An 18,386-nucleotide genomic window follows, 5' to 3' on the forward strand; every position below is an offset into this window, starting at 1 on the left:
AGCATACTTAGGTAGGCTCAGGATACCAAGAGAACTAAATAATTCTGATAATAAAATTAAATTGAAAAAGTGTTTAAAACTGCATGTTCTATCTGTATCATGAAAGAAAAAATAGGCCCTTTAATAGCTAACGCATACAAATATCTTGATAGTTTTGAAAATGTAAAAACCCATATTGCTGGTTTCAGTGTACTTTATCTATTGGACTGAAATAGCCACTTTTTAAAAGTATCTTATATACCTATATTTATAGAGATTTTTTTTTTTATCTATAAACAATAAAATTGCATAATTGCCAGAATCAATAAGTACTCACCTCTGTATATTCCATTACTGCTTTCAAATATACCCTCCAGATAACCCCCATGATCTGATGTAAAATAAGTTAGTGTATTGTTCACTAATCCTTCTTGATCAATAGTATGAAGTATTTCTCCTGAAATTACAACAATATACAGATTATTTAAAAATGTGTACAGACAAAATCCAAAAAAAGTTTTTGCTAGCAATCTAGATTTTCTTTCATGTAATTGGCAAGAGTCCATGAGCTAGTGACGTATGGGATATACAATTCTACCAGGAGGGGCAAAGTTTCCCAAACCTCAAATGCCTATAAATACACCCCTCACCACACCCACAATTCAGTTTTACAAACTTTGCCTCCTATGGAGGTGGTGAAGCAAGTTTGTGCTAGATTTCTACGTTGATATGCGCTTCTCAGCGATTTGAAGCCCAATTCCTCTCAGAGTACAGCGAATGACAGAGGGATATGAAGGGAGTATCAACTATTGAATGCAATGGTTTTCCTCAAGGGAGATCTATTTCATAGGTTCTCTGTTATCGGTCGTAGAGATTCATCTCCTACCTCCCTTTTCAGATCGATGATATACTCTCATATACCATTACCTCTACTGATAACTGTTTCAGTACTGGTTTATGTGGATGGGTGTCTTTCGGTAAGTCTGTTTTTATTACTTAAGACACCTCAGCTATGGTTTGGCACTTTATGCATTTATATAAAGTTCTAAATATATGTATTGTACTTATATTTGCCATGAGTCAGGTTCATGTATTTCCTTTTGCAGACTGTCAGTTTCATATTTGGTGAAAATTAACATATTAAGAAATATTTTTTCTTACCTGGGGTTTAGTCTTTTTTTCAAATTGACTACAATTTTTCTTGCAAATTGCGGGCAGGAATAGGCCCGCGGGTGTGCCAAATGCTAGACTTTATTGCGTAATTCTTGGCGGAATAATTTTTTGTCGCTAAAGTACGTCCGTTGACGCAAGTTTGTCATTTTGATGCCGAGTTCCTTACACAGGGTTGCGTCGTTAGCGACGCGAGTGTGTCATTTCGGGATGCTGTTGGCGCCAAAACATTTTCAGTTACGTTGTGCGTAATACTTGGCGCCAAATTTTTTTCATTAATTTAATACCCCATTGCTATTTGCCTCTTGCCTTTTTCTATGTCAGTGGGCTATGCTATTTGCATTTTTTTTCCCATTCCTGAAACTGTCATATAAGGAAATTGACAAATATTGCTTTATATGTTGTTTTTTATTTTACATTTTGCAAGATGTCTCAATCTGATCCTGCCTCAGAAGTATCTGTTGGAACTTTGCTGCCTGATGTCGGTTCTACTAAAGCTAAGTGCATTATGTTTCCGAATGTCATTGTATTGGTAATCATGATAAACTTTTACATGCAGATATTGTGTCCATCAGTTAATAGTACATTTCCTGTTGTTGTTCCTTCAACTTTTAACGTACATGTTATACCTATGAAATTGAAAGAATTTGTTACCAATTCTATTCAGAAGGCTTTGTCTGCTATTCTGCCTTCTAATTAATATAAAGGTCTTTTAAAACTTCTCATAAGGTTGATGAATTTTCAAATGACCGAAAACATAATGAATTATCCTCCTCTGATGAGGATCTATCTGATTCGGAAGATCCTTCCTCAGATATTGACACTAACAAAATCTACTTATTTATTTAAAATGAAGTATTTTCGTTCTTTGTTAAAGAAGTGTTAATTATTTTGGATATCGTGGAAACTAGTCCTTTTGATATTAGAACTAGTAAATTCTGTTTTTAAACCTCATGTGGTTACTCCAGAGGTTTTTTTCTGTTCCTAATGCTATTTCTGATATGATTTCTAAGGAATGGAATTAGCCGGGAACTTCTTTTATTCCTTCTTCAAGGTTTAAAAATTGTATCTTTTTACCAGCAATTTCTATAAGAGTTTTGGGAAAAGGTCCTCAAAGTTGATGGGGCTATTTCTAGTCTTGCTGAACGTACCTCTATTCCTATGGAAGATAGTACTTAAGTTCCTTTAGATAGGAAACTTGAATCTTATCTAAGGAAAGCTTATTTATATTCAGGTCGTATCAGGCCTGCAATTTCTTTGGCTGATGTTGCAGCTGCATCAACATTTTGTTGGAGAATTAGCGCAACAAGAAATTGGATTCTGATTTATCTAGCATTGTTCGCTTACTGTAACATACTAATCAGTTCTGATGCCTTTTTTTGATATCATCAAAATTGATGTTAGATCTAGGTCTTTAGCTATTTTTAGCTAAAAGAGTTTTGGGGCTTAAATCTTGGAATGCTGATATGACTTTTTAAGTCTAGATTGCTATATTTTTCTTTCCAAGGTAATAAGAGACCTAAGGGTAAATCTAAAGCTTCTAATCATTTTCATTCTTTTTTCTCAAATAAGGAACAAAAACCTAATCCTTCCCTATGGAATCTGTTTCCAATTGGAAACCTTCATTAAAGAATAAATCCAACCCATTTAAGAATCCAAAAGCCAGCCCCTAAGTCCGCATGAAGCTCAGCTGGTAGGGGGCAGATTAAGGTTTTTTTTCAAGGATGTTTGGATAAATTCTGTCCAAAATCAATGGTTTCAGAGTATTGTCTCTCAGGGGTATCGAATAGGATTCTGAGTAAGTTCTCCTGTGAGAAGATTTTTTTCTCTCACGTATCCCAGCAAATCCAGTTAAAGCTCAGGCTTTCCTGAAGTGTGTTTCAGACCTGGAGTTTCTGGGGTAGTCATGCCAGTTCCTTTTCAGGAACAAGGTCTGGAGTTTTATTCAAATCTATTCTTTGTCCCAAAGAAGGAAATTTCATTCAGACCAATTCTGGATCTGAAAATTTTGAATCGTTATATTTTCAAATGGTGACTTTAAGGACTGTTCTGCTTTTTATTCAGCAAGGACATTTTAAGGTCCACAATGAATTTGCAGGATGTAATCTCGCCTCTTGGAAATCTCAAGAGGCGAGATTACCAATCAATATTTTAGAACTCCCGTGCAATTTTCTGAGCTCTTTAGATTTGGCCTCTGTTAAAGAGAGAACAGTTCATTTATTTTCAATCAGACAATATCACAAACAGTGGCATTTGTCAATCAGCAGGGTGGGACTCACAGTCCACAAGCTATGAAAGAAGTATCTCGGATACTTGCGTGGGCTGAATCCAGCTCCTGTCTAATTTCTGCGGTGCATTTCCCAGGTATAGACATTGGGAGGCGGATTATCTCAGCCGTTAGATTTTACATCCGGGGGAGTGCTCCCTCCATCCAGATGTGTTTTCACAGATTGTTCAGATATGGGGTCTTCTACAGATAGATCTGATGGTCTCTCATCTAAACCAGTCTTCCCAGATGCCTGTCCAGGTTCAGGGATTTTCAGGCGGAAGCAGTGGGTACGCTGACACTTCTTTGGTATTATCAACCTACTTATATTTTCCCGCCTCTAGTTCTTCTTCCAAGAGTGATCTCCAAAATCATCATGGAACAATCGTTTGTGTTGCTGGTGGCTCCAGCATGGCCTCACAGGTTTTGGCATGCGGGTCTTGTTCGGATGTTCAGCTGCCAACCTTGGCCACTTCTGTTAAGGCCAGACCTACTGTCTCAAGGTCCGTTTTTCCATCAGATTTTCAAATCATTAAATTTGAAGGTATGGAAATTGATCGCTTAGTGCTAAGTCATAGAGGTTTCTCTGACTCAGTGATTAATACTATGTTACAAGCTCGTAAATCTGTCTCTAGTAAGATTTATTATCAAGCTTGGAAGACTTACATTTCATGGTGTTCTTCTCATAAATTCTCTTGGCATTCTTTTAGAGTTGCAAGAATTTAACAGTTTCTTCAGGATGGTTGGATAAGGTTTTGTCTGCAAATTCCTTGAAGGGACAAATCTTTGCTCTGTTTTATTCACTGAAAGATTGCTAAACTTGCTGATATTCACTGTTTTGTACAGGCTTTAGTTCGTATTAAGCCTGTCATTAAATCAATCTCTCCTCCTTGGGGTCTTAATTTGGTTTTGAGGGCTTTACAGGCTCCTCCATTTTTGAGCCTATGCATTCTTTGGACATTTAACTACTTTCTTGGAAAGTGTTGTTCCTTTTGGCCATCTCTTCTGCTAGAAGAGTTTCTGAGCTATTTGCTCTTTCTTGTGAATCTCCTTTTCTGATTCTTCATCAGGATAAGGAGGTTTTGCAGACTTCATTTAAATTTTTTCCTAAGGTTGTGTATTCTAACAACATTAGTAGAGAAATTGTTGTCCCTTAGTGTCCTATTCCTAAGAAATCTTTGGAAAGACTCTTACATTCTTTGGATGTGGTGAGAGCTTTTAAATATTATATTAAAGCTACTTAAGATTTCAGGAAGACTTCTAGTCTATTTGTTATATTCTCTGGTCCTAAGAAAGGTCAGAAGGCTTCTGCTATTTCCTTGGCTTCTTGGTTAAAGCTTTTGATTCTTCAAGCTTATTGGAGTCGGGTCAGGCCCCGCCTCAGAGAATAACAGCTCATTCTACTAGATCAGTCTCCACTTTGTGGGCTTTTAAGAATGAAGCTTCAGTTGATCAAATTTGCAAGCGGCAACTTGGTCTTCTTTACATACATTTACTAAATTCTACCATTTTTATGTATTTGCTTCTTCAGAAGCTGTTTTTGGTAGAAAAGTTCTTCAGGCAGCTGTTTCAGTTTGATTCTTCTGCTGATGTTTTAAGTTTTTCTTGTCATTTTAAGAAATAAACTTATATTTTGGGTTGTGGATTATTTTTTCAGCGGAAAATGGCTGTATTTTTATCCCTCCCTCTCTAGTGACTCTTGCGTGGAGTTCCACATCTTGGGTATTGATATCCCATACGTCACTAGCTCATGGACTCTTGCCAATTACATGAAAGAAAACATAATTTATGTAAGAATTTACCTGATAAATTCATTTCTTTCATATTGGCAAGAGTCCATGAGGCCCACCCTTTTTATGATGGTTATGATTTTTTTGTATAAAGCACAATTATTTCCAAATTCCTTTGTTGTAGCTTTTTACTCCTCTCTTTATCACCCCACTACTTGGCTATTCGTTAAACTGAATTGTGGGTGTGGTGAGGGGTGTATTTATAGGCATTTGAGGTTTGGGAAACTTTGCCCCTCCTGGTAGAATTGTATATCCCATACGTCACTAGCTCATGGACTCTTGCCAATATGAAAGAAATTAATTAATCAGGTAAATTCTTACATAAATTATGTTTTTCATTTTTTATATATATATTGTTTCTTTATTTTCCAAAAAACACAATACATCTTATGCATTAAGTGTAGAGTACAAGATAAAGGGTAGAACGCAAAAACCACAGCCAATAACTAAACATTGTATGCAAAAAAATCACCCGTCTAAGAGGGAGCAGTCTGAGCATAATAAATCGAGTTGTTTCGGAAGTGCAACGAAAACATAGTCTCTCTAAAATCCAGGCAATGGCTATTAAGTTATACAGGCAGGAATACAATAGAAACAAAAGACAACAAAACAAGTTAGTCATCGATTTACAGTACAAATATCTCACAATAATCATTTTCAAAACAGTTCAGTCTTGGAAAATAACAGTCTATAAAAGTCTGATAAATAGGGAAAAGCTCTGGGATCCTCATCATACTAGGTTTGCCCCAATTAGTCCCAGAGTTCTTTATTTATTATAAATGTATTGTTCCCATAGGAGCATCATATCCTGAAAGAAGACCATTTGGCCTATCATGTATTCTTTACTAGGTCAACCCATTGAGGTATAGTGGGCATCTGGGGACTTTTCCAAAATGTGGGAATAAGCCTCTTTGCGGCATTTATCAACATTTGGTAAAGGTGTCTCCTAATTTTACATGGTATATTAAATAAAGCATTGAATAAAATTGTTTTTGGGGATAGGTCGAATTGGACGCCTATAATATGACAAGCTAATGAGTGAATTTGTGTCCAGAAAAGATTTATCACCTCACAGTCCCACCAGATATGATGCATAGTACCTACCCGGCCACAGCCTCTCCAGCATCTATCATTTGCATTTTTAAAAATATGTTTTAGCTTGCTAGGGGTTAAATACCATCTGGTAATAATCTTTAGATTAGTTTCCAATCCCGCCGCAGAATGGGCAGATTTAGCTGTGGCTTTGAACCATAAGGACCATTGTTTAGCGGAGATGGGCACATCCATTTCCTTTTCCCATTTGAGAGTGTAATTCGGTTTTGAGGGATAATGTGATTTAAGGATGCTCTGGTACATCAGTGAGATTATCTTTTTTGGGTGTTGTGGAGAAGTGCACAAAGTTTCAAACACTGTTTTGTTGTCTAAACATGTCTTTTTTTGACTTATGAGTGGTCAGGAAATGTCTTACCTGGTGGTAATATAACCAAAAACCAAATGGGGTCAACTCTCTTTCCAGCAATATATCTCTTGTAGCCAATTGACCTTGTGCCATTAATAAATATATGGGTAGAAATTTTGTTAGAGAGGTTGGAATGGAACTACTGGTAAACGTCTTCTGCAAAGGTATTGGGAACTCTCTGTTGGAATGTAGGACCGTTAGTGGCGAGTAATTTGAGGAAATTAAGTGGAATTTACTCCGGATTAATGTCCAGTCTGACCATATTTCTTTTAAAATCGGATATACAGCTAGAGCCTCCCCTGGAGGTTTTTGTGGAGCCCAGCACATACTACCTAAATGGGGGGTGTCTAGTAGTTGTGTCTCTAAATGAACACACCTCTTATAGGAGTTATTCCCTTGCCTGCACCAGTCAATTACGCGATTCAGTGAGATAGCTTGTTTATACAGTAAAATATTGGGGACTCCCAAGCCTCCCCCCTCTCTATGAGTATACATGGCGGCTTTCGCTATTCTAGGAGGCCTCCAGGTCCCAGATATAGGTATCAATAATAGATTGTAATTTCCGTATGTACCCAGTGGTATTAGGGATCGGGAGAGCTTGTAAGACATAGAGAGTCTTTGGCAAAAGGGTCATCTTTGCAGCTGCTATTCTACCTAGCCACGGAATATTTTTTGGGAGCCAGGAGGAGGTTAAATATGCAAACTCCTCTACTAATCGGACATAGTTTAATTTACGAAGATCCTCCAGTTTTAATGTTAAGAATACGCCCAAATACTTTAAGGCATGGCTTTGGATTTTGAAAGGGTGTTTCTGACTAATCTCTAAGATGTCCCCAGCAGGTAAATTTATTGGGAGTAACTCTGATTTATTATTGTTAATCAAAAAATTTGAGACCTCGCCAAAGGTTTTTAACTCACGCTGGACTGTTGGCAAATATTGGGCTGGGTCTGATAATGTCATTAAGACATCATCTGCAAACATCGCCAATTTATACGTTTCTTCCCTAATTGTGATACCCTGTATCTCGGGATTATTACGAATCTTCTCCGCTAAGGGCTCTAAGGACAGGACAAAAAAAAAAGAGGGGATAGAGGGCAACCCTGACGAGTCCCATTTCGGATTTCAAAATGCTCTGACAACACCCGTTCACTCTGACCTGGGCAGAGGGGTTGAAATACAGGGCTAATATTTTATTTATGAATGTAGCAGGAAAACCAAATTTTTTAAGGGTAGCTTGAAGGAAAGTCCAGTCCAGCCTATCAAATGCTTTTTCAGCATCAGTTGATAGGAGTACTGCGGGAGCATTTACGTTTTTAGTGTATTCCATAAGGTGGAGTACTTTGCAAATGTTATCCCTAGCTTCCTGTTGTGGGACAAACCCAACCTGGTCATGGTGGATTAAATTTGGAAGTAGACTGTTAATTCTGTTTGCCAGCACTTCTTCGCATACAGTTTCAGATCTACGTTAAGTAAAGAAATAGGCCTAAAATTTGCTGGGGAGGTAGGGGGTTTGTCCGATTTGGGGATAACCGAGATATCAGGCAAACACCTGGAAAGCACCTGGAATCAGAAATACAATTGAATAGACTAAGGAGGTGTGGGAAAAGTTGTGTTTTAAAGGTTTTATAATATTTATTGGAAAAGCCGTCAGGGCCAGGAGCTTTGTCAGGTTTCATATCTTTTATGGCGTCTGAAATCTCCTTACTAGTAATGGGAGAGTCTAAAAAATCTCTTTCACTTGAGTTCAGCTTAGGGAGTGTTAAATTGCTAAAATATTTGTCACATAGTTTCTTGTGGGAATCTATTTGTCTATTAGGGAACAGGTTGTATAGCTTATGATAAAATGATTAAAAAGTTTTACCTATACTTTTTGTGTCCTCTATTGTCGATCCCTGATGTGATACAAGGGAACGAATATAGGATTGTAGTGTTTGCTTTTTCAGGGCTCTAGCTAGGAGTTTGCCCGACTTGTTACCCTCCCCGTAATATTTTTGTTTTATAAACATTTGATGTCGTTGGGATTCTATTTGTAAATGCTGGAGGAGGTTTTTACGCTTCTCTGCCAAGGCGGCGATAAGGGATTGGTCACTCGGTTTTAATTTTAGGAGGAAATCTGCTTCAGAGACCTCTTGTGCTAATTTAGTGTAGATTTTTAAAGGGCCACTGTAAGTAAATATTTTCTATGCCTGTTACTAACTAACTACCCCAAATACGTTTTTTATCAATAGCATTTCGTTAACATATCTCTACCGTATATCAGAAATCTTGTCTGCAAATTTAATTGTTTTTTGTTTAGTGGTGATTCTGGAAAGAAATTTATCCTGACCGGTATTAGGGGCATAGATATTTACTATAGTGACCGGCTTGCCAAAAATCAATCCTGTTATACCTAAATATCTACCCTCCTTGTCCTTATCTATCTGCAAGAGTTTAAACGAAACAGATTTGTGAATAAGTATACTCACACTGTTTGTTTTCCTAGCGGCATTAGTACAGTGATAGTGTTGGGGGTAGTGAGAGGACAAGTATTTGGGAATTGTAGAGCCTTTAAAGTGGGTTTCCTGCAGCAATAATATATGTCCCCCTCTTTTGCGCAAATCCCTCAGAGCTATGGTCCGTTTATTAGGACAGTTGAAGCCCTTAACATTTTGTGTAATTATTTGGATCATCTGTGCATTCAAAGACAGCTTAACCATACTTTCATGTTATGTGGGCTAACAGATGTCTATAAGACTGATACAACAATATTTCCAACATTTGTGAGAGAGATCCCTGAGCAAACCGTATAAACACATTGAGATATGTCAAGGTATATGTGAAGATTAATATATATATATATATCAATATATATATATATATATATATATATATATATTATATATCTGACTAAATCAATTCAAAATAATTCATTCATTCAGAAAGGTCTACTTGAGACTCCTATCACATCCTCCCACATTCAGAATGCAAAAGTGAAGAGGGCATCCAGGTGAGAACAATAAACATTTGGTTTGTTTAACTTTAACAGAAATTGCAAGGGACCATATGTGTGACTGCCTGGAATAGAGAGATAAAATCTCTTACCCCTCAAGAGTCTGACTCAGGCGACATATTTTGTAAGAAAGTGACATGCTTTGTGAAAACTTTGACCATTTACTTTCAGATGCAAATTGACCCCATGATATGTAAGTGGGGCAATAAAAACAGGAACACATGTTTTTAAATTATACTCTTGGGAACCATTGTTAAAAGACAGCATTCTGATGCCTAGATCAGGATACATGCCCATATATGGGCTTCCTCCAACGGAGGTGCCGATCCATCTGAAGAGATGTGGAAAATGCAAGCATTTTCCAAAAGGGACTGATAATTCGCACAGGTTTGTTGAGTGACTCATGCTGTGTGGCTGCTAACACTGAAATATACAAAATGTAGACGTTGCGTCTGGGGGAGGATAACACACAGTGAAAGCACATGACTTACATGTTTCAAACAACTGTATTTAGATTTCAAATAAAAATATACTAGGAAAATATATATATTTTAATGGATATGAGACTGTCTATTTATATGATATTACATATATATATAACATGCTTTCCTGTGTTCCAGATGGGGCTAAAAGATAAGAAAGATAATCCCAGGTTTGATCGCTCAGAATTTGCAAATTTATTTTTTGAAGCACTGCCTACACCCATCAAAATTAACTTAGCTAGAGATTTCGATGAGGACTGCTCATTGGAATGGCTGATCAAAGAGAGTACAAAATTATACTCTATTCAGCAGTCCAGTGAACAGGGGGTGAAAAAGGAATCAAAACCCAAAATTGTAGCAGAAACTAGGGTGTCACCTAGCCCCCTCAATTTGGAGTCTAAAAAGAAAACCTACACGGAGGTGGCCAGTCAAAACAGGCCATCTCCACAGAGGTTTAACTCTGCCCCCTCCCCTACACGGGTTGAGGCGCAGGGAGACTATAACCAAAGTGGGGGACATAATCAGGTTAATAATTACTCACAAAGAGAATACTCACCAAATAATTGGTACCCACGCAAAGGTAGATACAATAGACGGCAAAGATATTCTCAGGGTAACCAGACACCCTAAATATATACTGCTCCCCAAAATCATAACGTTGAACAAGCTGAACCCCAGGGACAACCACGCCAAAATAGAAATAGCGGCCCTAATCCTGAGGGAACCCAATAGTCCAGGAATCACTATTATGGGACACCAAGAGATAGGCCCAGGGGTAGAGGTAACTTGTACAATCAGGTAGATATGCTTTTTACCCAGTTAAATCGGTTGAGCGAACAATTCGCTAATATGAGTCAACCTTCTACGGCTCAGCAACCGAACAATACTTTTTTAGGGGTACAGCCAGTGGTCAGCAGTGGACCACAGGCACAGTCATAAATACTACAATATCACCTGAGAGGGAGGGGAGAGATATACAAAATGTAATAATAAATATCAATGATACTAATCATGTTCTCTCCCCACAGACCGGAAACGGACGATTTAGCTGTGATGACGAGCAACCTTGGCCTAATAGCATTAACCAAGCTTTTCCTTTGCAGTGTTCTCTTAATCTTATTTCCACAGATGCAGTACACAAGAACCCAGCTGACCCTGTCATGGAGGAAACAGGTAGGTATGAAGTTTCCTCTGCATCGAATAACACTGCGAATTCAGGTAACACGTGGCGAAGCCCACAGATGTACAGGAATGCAAATTTTATGTGTGAAATGATAGAAACTGCAGGAAAGTATTATTATTAGCTGAGCTGCAAGATTCAGTCTCCAATCCTATCATGGGATTAATTGATAGTGGATCTCAGGCAACTATTTTATCCCACAGGTACTACACACAGCTAAATGAGCTAACACCCCACAAACCTAAAATAAAATAATTTGATGGTTCTCTAATAGGAGTTGGGGGTGACTCCCTAAAAGTTTACGGTACTGCCTGGTTAAAATTTAAATTGGGGAACAGGGTCATAAGACACCCTGTCATTATAGTGGATCTGCCAACTGATCATTTAATTATCGGTAGTGATCTCCTGAAGCAACTAAGCACCATAATTGATTGCATAAATAATGTAATTTGGTCACAAGTAAAACAGCCAATAAATTATGAGCAATCTGGTATATCTCGCCCCCGACTTAATCGTCACGTAGTGGAGGAGAAACCAGATGCTGTGGAGATTAATTTCAGGAATAACTCTGCACCTGAAATCACTATTTTACAAATAGATGATCAGACTCGTTTAAGTGGCTCTGATGGTAATACTTTTAAAATTTCGACTGGAAAGATAGCGAATATTTCCTTAGATGGCGATGTATTAACCATCTCTCCACAAGGGGGATCATGAAATCCCTAAGGGGGAAGACCACGCTCAATACCTCACAGGGATTGAGAGAGTTAGAGAGGATCTATTTATCCCTATACAGATGCATGACCTTGGTACAACAAAATATGCCAAGTTGTGTTTAAAACAGGAAGCTAGCTATATAAGCGAAGGCTTATTAGCACAGATAGCTGAACCTAAAGTGATTAAATATCTTTCTCCCCAAGACCACTGTGTCCACAACCTAGATAACAGGTATGAAAGCTATAACATCACAGCTAAGTGCTTATTATCTGTCTCTATAGGTAATAATTCAGTGAAGCACCTGTTTTTAGTTTTAAATACTCCACATAATCAAATATACATTGGCAATGATATCTTACATAGATATGCCATACAAATAGATTTGATTAATTCTTGCCTCTGGAGCAGGTTAAAGGGGGACCCTGAAGTATTTCAGGATGAAAATGCAGCCCTGAAATCAAACCAGCAATTGCCATATGCTGTGAATATGCAGGTGTCTAGCGATGTTATAATTCCTGCCGGGGCTGATAAATTTCTTTTACCATTACAGGTAAAGAGAGGTCAGAAATGAAAAACTTCTGAAACACTAATTTGCCTCTCCCATAGAATACAAAATCTGGGTGTCACAGTGACCTACACTCCTATGGTGAATATTGGAACTGTTCCTGTACATATTATTGTTGGAACTGTTCCAGTATTATTATTGTGCATAACATGACCCCACAGGATATAACATTATCCAAGGGAACTACTATAGGATATGCACTGGAATCAAGTTATTACACTTTTGGATTCCAGAATAATGTAATTGGGCTAATACCTGAAGGATACTTAACTGAAACAATTAATAGAACAATCCTTTGCATCTATGCCAGAGGGTCTATTTAATATTCAGTCTATTTATCTCTTCAGCTCAGAGGAAGGCATCTGTAAAATTGAAGAAGCCTCTCTAGTGTTTGATCAGCCAATCAAACAGCAAGATTACCCCAATTCCCAGAGTCATGGGGGCAATGTAAACTATAATCAAGGGGATCTCACCTCTAGGTTGGAAGAAGCCTATGAAATAGGACAGCCTGAAATCTTTCCAGGATTTCAGCAAATAGTCGAAGAGCAAATATCCTTAGCTAATGGCTGTTCCAGCGATGATGAACGCCAACAACTGCGAGAACTCTTGATGGAGTACAAGGTTATTTTTGCTAAGGATTCTTATGACTGTGGTACTACAGACTTGCACATTGCAAGAATACAAACAGATCCCAATGCACCACCTGTCTTTGTTAAATACAGACTTCCTTTAGCCTCATATGATTCTCTTGCAGAAATCATAAGGAACTTGGAAGAAAGGGGTATCATACGACAGGTGCACATTTCTTATAATAATCCTATTTTAGGTGTTCTTAAGCCCAATGGACAATGGCGTTTGTGTGCTGATTTAAGACAGCTAAACAAACGAGTGTACATGTCTAGCTGGCCTGTGCCATATATTGACCAATGCCTATCACAAATGCAGGGATCCAACATATTCACTGCCATTGATTGTGCACAGGGATATTGGACCATAAAGGTACATGAAGAGGACCAATATAAGCTGGCATTCTCTTTCCAAAAGGTCCAATATGCATTCCAGAAACTTCCGTTTGGATACATAAATTCTGGACATGAATTTGCTGTATTCATGCATAAGGCTATGCCTGATGCACTGGAAAGGGGGACCTTATCTTATGTTGATGATGTTTTAATCAAAAGCACAGACTTTGAAAAACACATTGCAGAGCTTAAACACGTCCTCAGCCAACTTAAAATGGCAGGTGTCAAATTATCCCTACAAAAAGCTCAATGGTGCCGCACTCGTGTAAACTTCTTGGGACATGAAGTTACTTCTGAAGGATTAAATCCTCAGAAGAAAAAGGTGGAAGCTATAGTGAATTCTAAAAACCCAACTAACTTAAAGGAATTGAGATCCTTCCTGGGTATGACAAATTATTCTCGCAAATTCATTGATAATTATGCTGAATTAGCTAAACCACTACTACTTCTTCTAAAGAAGGATGTGAAATGGCACTGGAGTGAGTCTCAAGAGACATAAAAGAGCTGAAAAGAAAACTCCCTCAAGCACCTTGCTTAGCATACCCTGAAGGTGGTAAACCTTTCTTCTTAGAGACAGGTTACACAGATATAAGCATGAGTGCTGTTTTATACCAGAAGCATGATAATTTAAGCAAAGCCATTGCTTATGCGAGCAAAACTCTATCCCCAGTAGAAATAAAATTTAGCGATTGTGAAAAAGCCCTCTTATCTACTGTATGGGCTCTACAAAATTTCCGCAGCTATACACAGGGCGAGAAAATTATTGTAGAAACGGCCCACCAGCCTTTGCTATATTTGCAAAGTGAGAGAATAAGAGATGGGAATTTGTCTAATAGCCGCATAACAGCGTGGACTCTTTCCTTACAGGGCTGGCCCTTAGAAATTTGCTACAAGGAGAATAAAAAGGATCCAGTCGCACAGGGGCTTGCTGAACTCCATGACTGTACTGCTAGAGATCCTGGGGAAGAATTATCAGAAGATGATTTCCTGGAGGAACAATTGCTTTCCCCATATAAAATATACAATGAGGACAATTGTCAAACATTACCTTGGGTATATATTGATGGTTGTTCTTACCATGCCACTATTGATAATGAGCGCAGATTAGTCGCTGGCATTGGTATAACTTGGGCAAATGGATTCCCAAATATATCTATAGGTTTCAACATTGGACCAAGATCCAGTCAAGTTGCAGAACTCACTGCTATTCTAAAAACCGTTGAAATGGCTATTGAACATGGTATTCATGAATTTGTGATCATAACTGACTCAAATTATGTGCGTGGCAGTTTTGTTGAATACCTGCCAACTTGGAAAAGAAATGGCATGCAGAAAAGCAATAACAAGCCAGTCAAGCATGGCAAGTTGTTCTGCGAGATTGATAATCTGGTGGTATCCAATGATTTAACCATACACTGGAAAAAGACCAAGGGTCATTCCAGGGTTCTAGGCTCAGATAAGGAAGGCAATGATCTTGCGGATTCATTAGCCAAAGAAGGAGCCATAACTGGAGAACTCCTTAATATTGACCACTTAATGGGTGCAATTCAGGTAGAAACCAGGCAAAACAACAGAGTGAGCCTTGCTTGGTACAATGGAGTCAGGATTCTCCTAGTGAGGACCTGATCACTAGTCAAAAAGAAGACCCCATTGTAGGCATCTTCTATAAACACATAGAAGGTCCTGAAAGCAACCCCATATCCAAAGATGATTGTATTGGCAAAGAAGATCTTAGAATCTTAATGAAATCCAGATCACAATTCAAGTTACAGGATGGTTTGTTAATTAGGACCTCCAAAACTGGCATCCAGCAATGGGTAGTACCCACCAAGTTCAGGGGTCTAATGCTTCAACATGCCCATGATGCTCCCACATCTGGTCATCGTGGTGCCAAACTCACATATGAAATATTACGTGACTACGCTTTTTGGCCACACATGTTGAAAGATGTTCAAATCTATTGTCAAGGGTGTCTAATCGGTCAACAGTTCCAACCAAATGCACCAACGCATAGAGCGCCATTGCAGAAGAGGGGGATGGTAATGCCATGGTCAGATATACAAATTGATTTTATTGGTCCAGTAACTAAGTCATCAAGAGGTAACAAATACATGTTAACAGTGACATGCCTGTTCACTAAATGGGTGGAGTGCATCAATGCACCTAACAATAGTGCTGAAACATGTGCAGCATTGCTCATCAACCACGTGTTTTCCAGATTTGGTTTACCCCAAAGAATCGAATCAGATCGGGGAACCCACTTCACTAGCGAAGTGATGACAAAAATGTGGAAAATACTAGGGGTTAAAAGAAAGCTCCATATTGCTTATAGAGCTGCCTCAAGTGGTGGTGTAGAGCATTACAACCAGTCCATTGTTAAAATCCTCAAAAAGTTTGTGAGTGAAACGGATAAAGACTGGGATGTAAAACTACCTCTAGTCTTAATGGCATTAAGAGCAACTCCAAGTAGTGCTACCAAGATGTCACCTTTTGAACTGATGCCTGGTAGAAGAATGGTTCTACCTCAGCATCTGCTGTACCGTACATCAGACCAAAACTTGATAAACGCTGCCAATACACATCAATATGTGGAGAACCCAAGAAAGCACCTGCAATATGCCTTTGCATTTGCTCAAAGGAATTTAGAAAGAGCCGCAACTGCCACTAAAACCTATTATGATCTCAAAACGTCCAAAAAGGAATATGAAATAAATGATAAAGTTTATCTTTATAACTTTGGAAGAGATCAGGTTAGGGAGAAGAAATTTCTTCCCTCATGGAAAGGTCCTTTTGTCATTACTGACAAAATATCTCCAGTGGCCTATAAAATAAGGATCCCCAAAAATGAAAGTTTCATAGATAAATGGGTCCATATCAATCAATTGCGGCCATGTCATCCCAGATCCCAACTACAAGTCATAGAGGGAGAATGAAGTGTCATATCCCCAAATGCACTAAAGACATACTGTAGTTTAAAGATGCCTAGCTGATGAACATGAAGGCTAAAAAATGACAGACTATCTACATAGAAGACTGTCTATGGTGTGTACGGTCAACATCCTCACCGAATACCATTGACTTTAAGCCAATTTAAATACATGTGTCCTACATCTATTTAAATTTGGAAGGGGGATTTGTGTCAAGGTATATGTGAAGATTAATATATATATATATATATATATATATATATATATATATATATATATATATATATATTATTATATATCTGACTAAATCAATTCAAAATAATTCATTCATTCAGAAAGGTCTACTTGAGACTCCTATCCCATCCTCCCACATTCAGAATGCAAAAGTGAAGAGGGCATCCAGGTGAGAACAATAAACATTTGGTTTGTTTAACTTTAACAGAAATTGCAAGGGACCATATGTTTAACTGCCTGGAATAGAGAGATAAAATCTCTTACCCCTCAAGAGTCTGACTCAGGTGACATATTTTGTAAGAAAGTGACATGCTTTGTGAAAACTTTGACCATTTACTTTCAGATGCAAATTGACCCCATGCTATGTAAGTGGGGCAATAAAAACTTGGCAGGAACACATGTTTTTAAATTATACTCTTGGGAACCATTGTTAAAAGACAGCATTCTGATGCCTAGATCAGGATACATGCCCATATATGGGCTTCCTCCAACGGAGGTGCCGATCCGTCTGAAGAGATGTGGAAAATGCAAGTATTTTCCAAAAGGGACTAATAATTTGCACAGGTTTGTTGAGTGACTCATGCTGTGTGGCTGCTAACACTGAAATATACAAAATGTAGACGTTGTGTCTGGGGGAGGATAACACACAGTGAAAGCACATGACTTACATGTTTCAAACAACTGTATTTAAATTTCAAATAAAATATACTAGGAAAATATATATATTTTAATGGATATGAGACTGTCTATTTATATGATATTACATATATATATATAACATGCTTTCCTGTGTTCCAGATGGAGCTAAAAGATACCAAATACAAGATCGTCTGTATGGAATAATAACCGCTGTGTCTCTATACTTCTCAGACATATAATAATTCATGCATGCAGAATTTGTTAGAAATGTAAAACATGCTGTAATTGTGTAAATGCATGTATAACAGATATTAAATGCCACTAATTTCAAAATAATTAGCAGTATTAAATTGCTTTAATATAATACAATGTTAATAATAACATATTTGGTATCAGAATAATCAGAAAAATTATCTGATACTACACATCTATAGTTGGGGTTTGTATGTGATTGATGCAGAGAGTTATGGTCTGATTAAATAACCATTTTATGAGAATAATTAACTTGTTAAAAATGTTTAGAAATGTTAAAGGTGAATTTGTTTTGTTTGTATGTCTGCTGCCCCCCGGTGTTGCAATGCGAGAACTACAGCCAGAAGGCTTTTTTACTGTTTTAAAAATGAAATCTCAAAGGGCCAATCCGAGACAAGGTTTCCGTGTGGGCGTAACCAAACCAGATCTCCAATGATTATAAAACAGGGAAGTTAAATATGAGAGGGACAGTTTTTTTTGTGATTTGCTTACACTGGTGATTGATAACGGGCGGCCATCTCCCATGAGGAGATCTAAGATATTTGGAAAAGATTGAATTACAATTTGGTTCAAACTGGTGATGTATGATTTCTAACTTTAATATTTTAAACAAAGGTTATTGGTAATATCATAGTCAAATTGTAGTTAAGCAGATTTAAAGAAGCAGTTTGTATTTCAAGTTAGTATTTCATAAGCCTGTGTAGTGTTAAAAGT

The 18,386-nt window shown here is 37.8% G+C and overlaps 1 protein-coding gene across 1 annotated transcript in view; it reads right to left on the reverse strand.

Annotated features, from left to right (window-relative positions):
- LOC128653253 (arylsulfatase D) overlaps window positions 1-18,386 on the reverse strand; it is a 290,960-nt gene that overhangs the window by 110,487 nt on the left and 162,087 nt on the right. The window contains exon 7 of the mRNA XM_053706442.1: window positions 317-436. Coding sequence (XP_053562417.1) covers window positions 317-436 — 120 coding nt within the window. The remainder of the gene's footprint in view (window positions 1-316; window positions 437-18,386) is intronic.

Source organism: Bombina bombina, chromosome 3 (assembly GCF_027579735.1).
Source record: "Bombina bombina isolate aBomBom1 chromosome 3, aBomBom1.pri, whole genome shotgun sequence".
Classification (NCBI taxonomy): domain Eukaryota; kingdom Metazoa; phylum Chordata; class Amphibia; order Anura; family Bombinatoridae; genus Bombina; species Bombina bombina.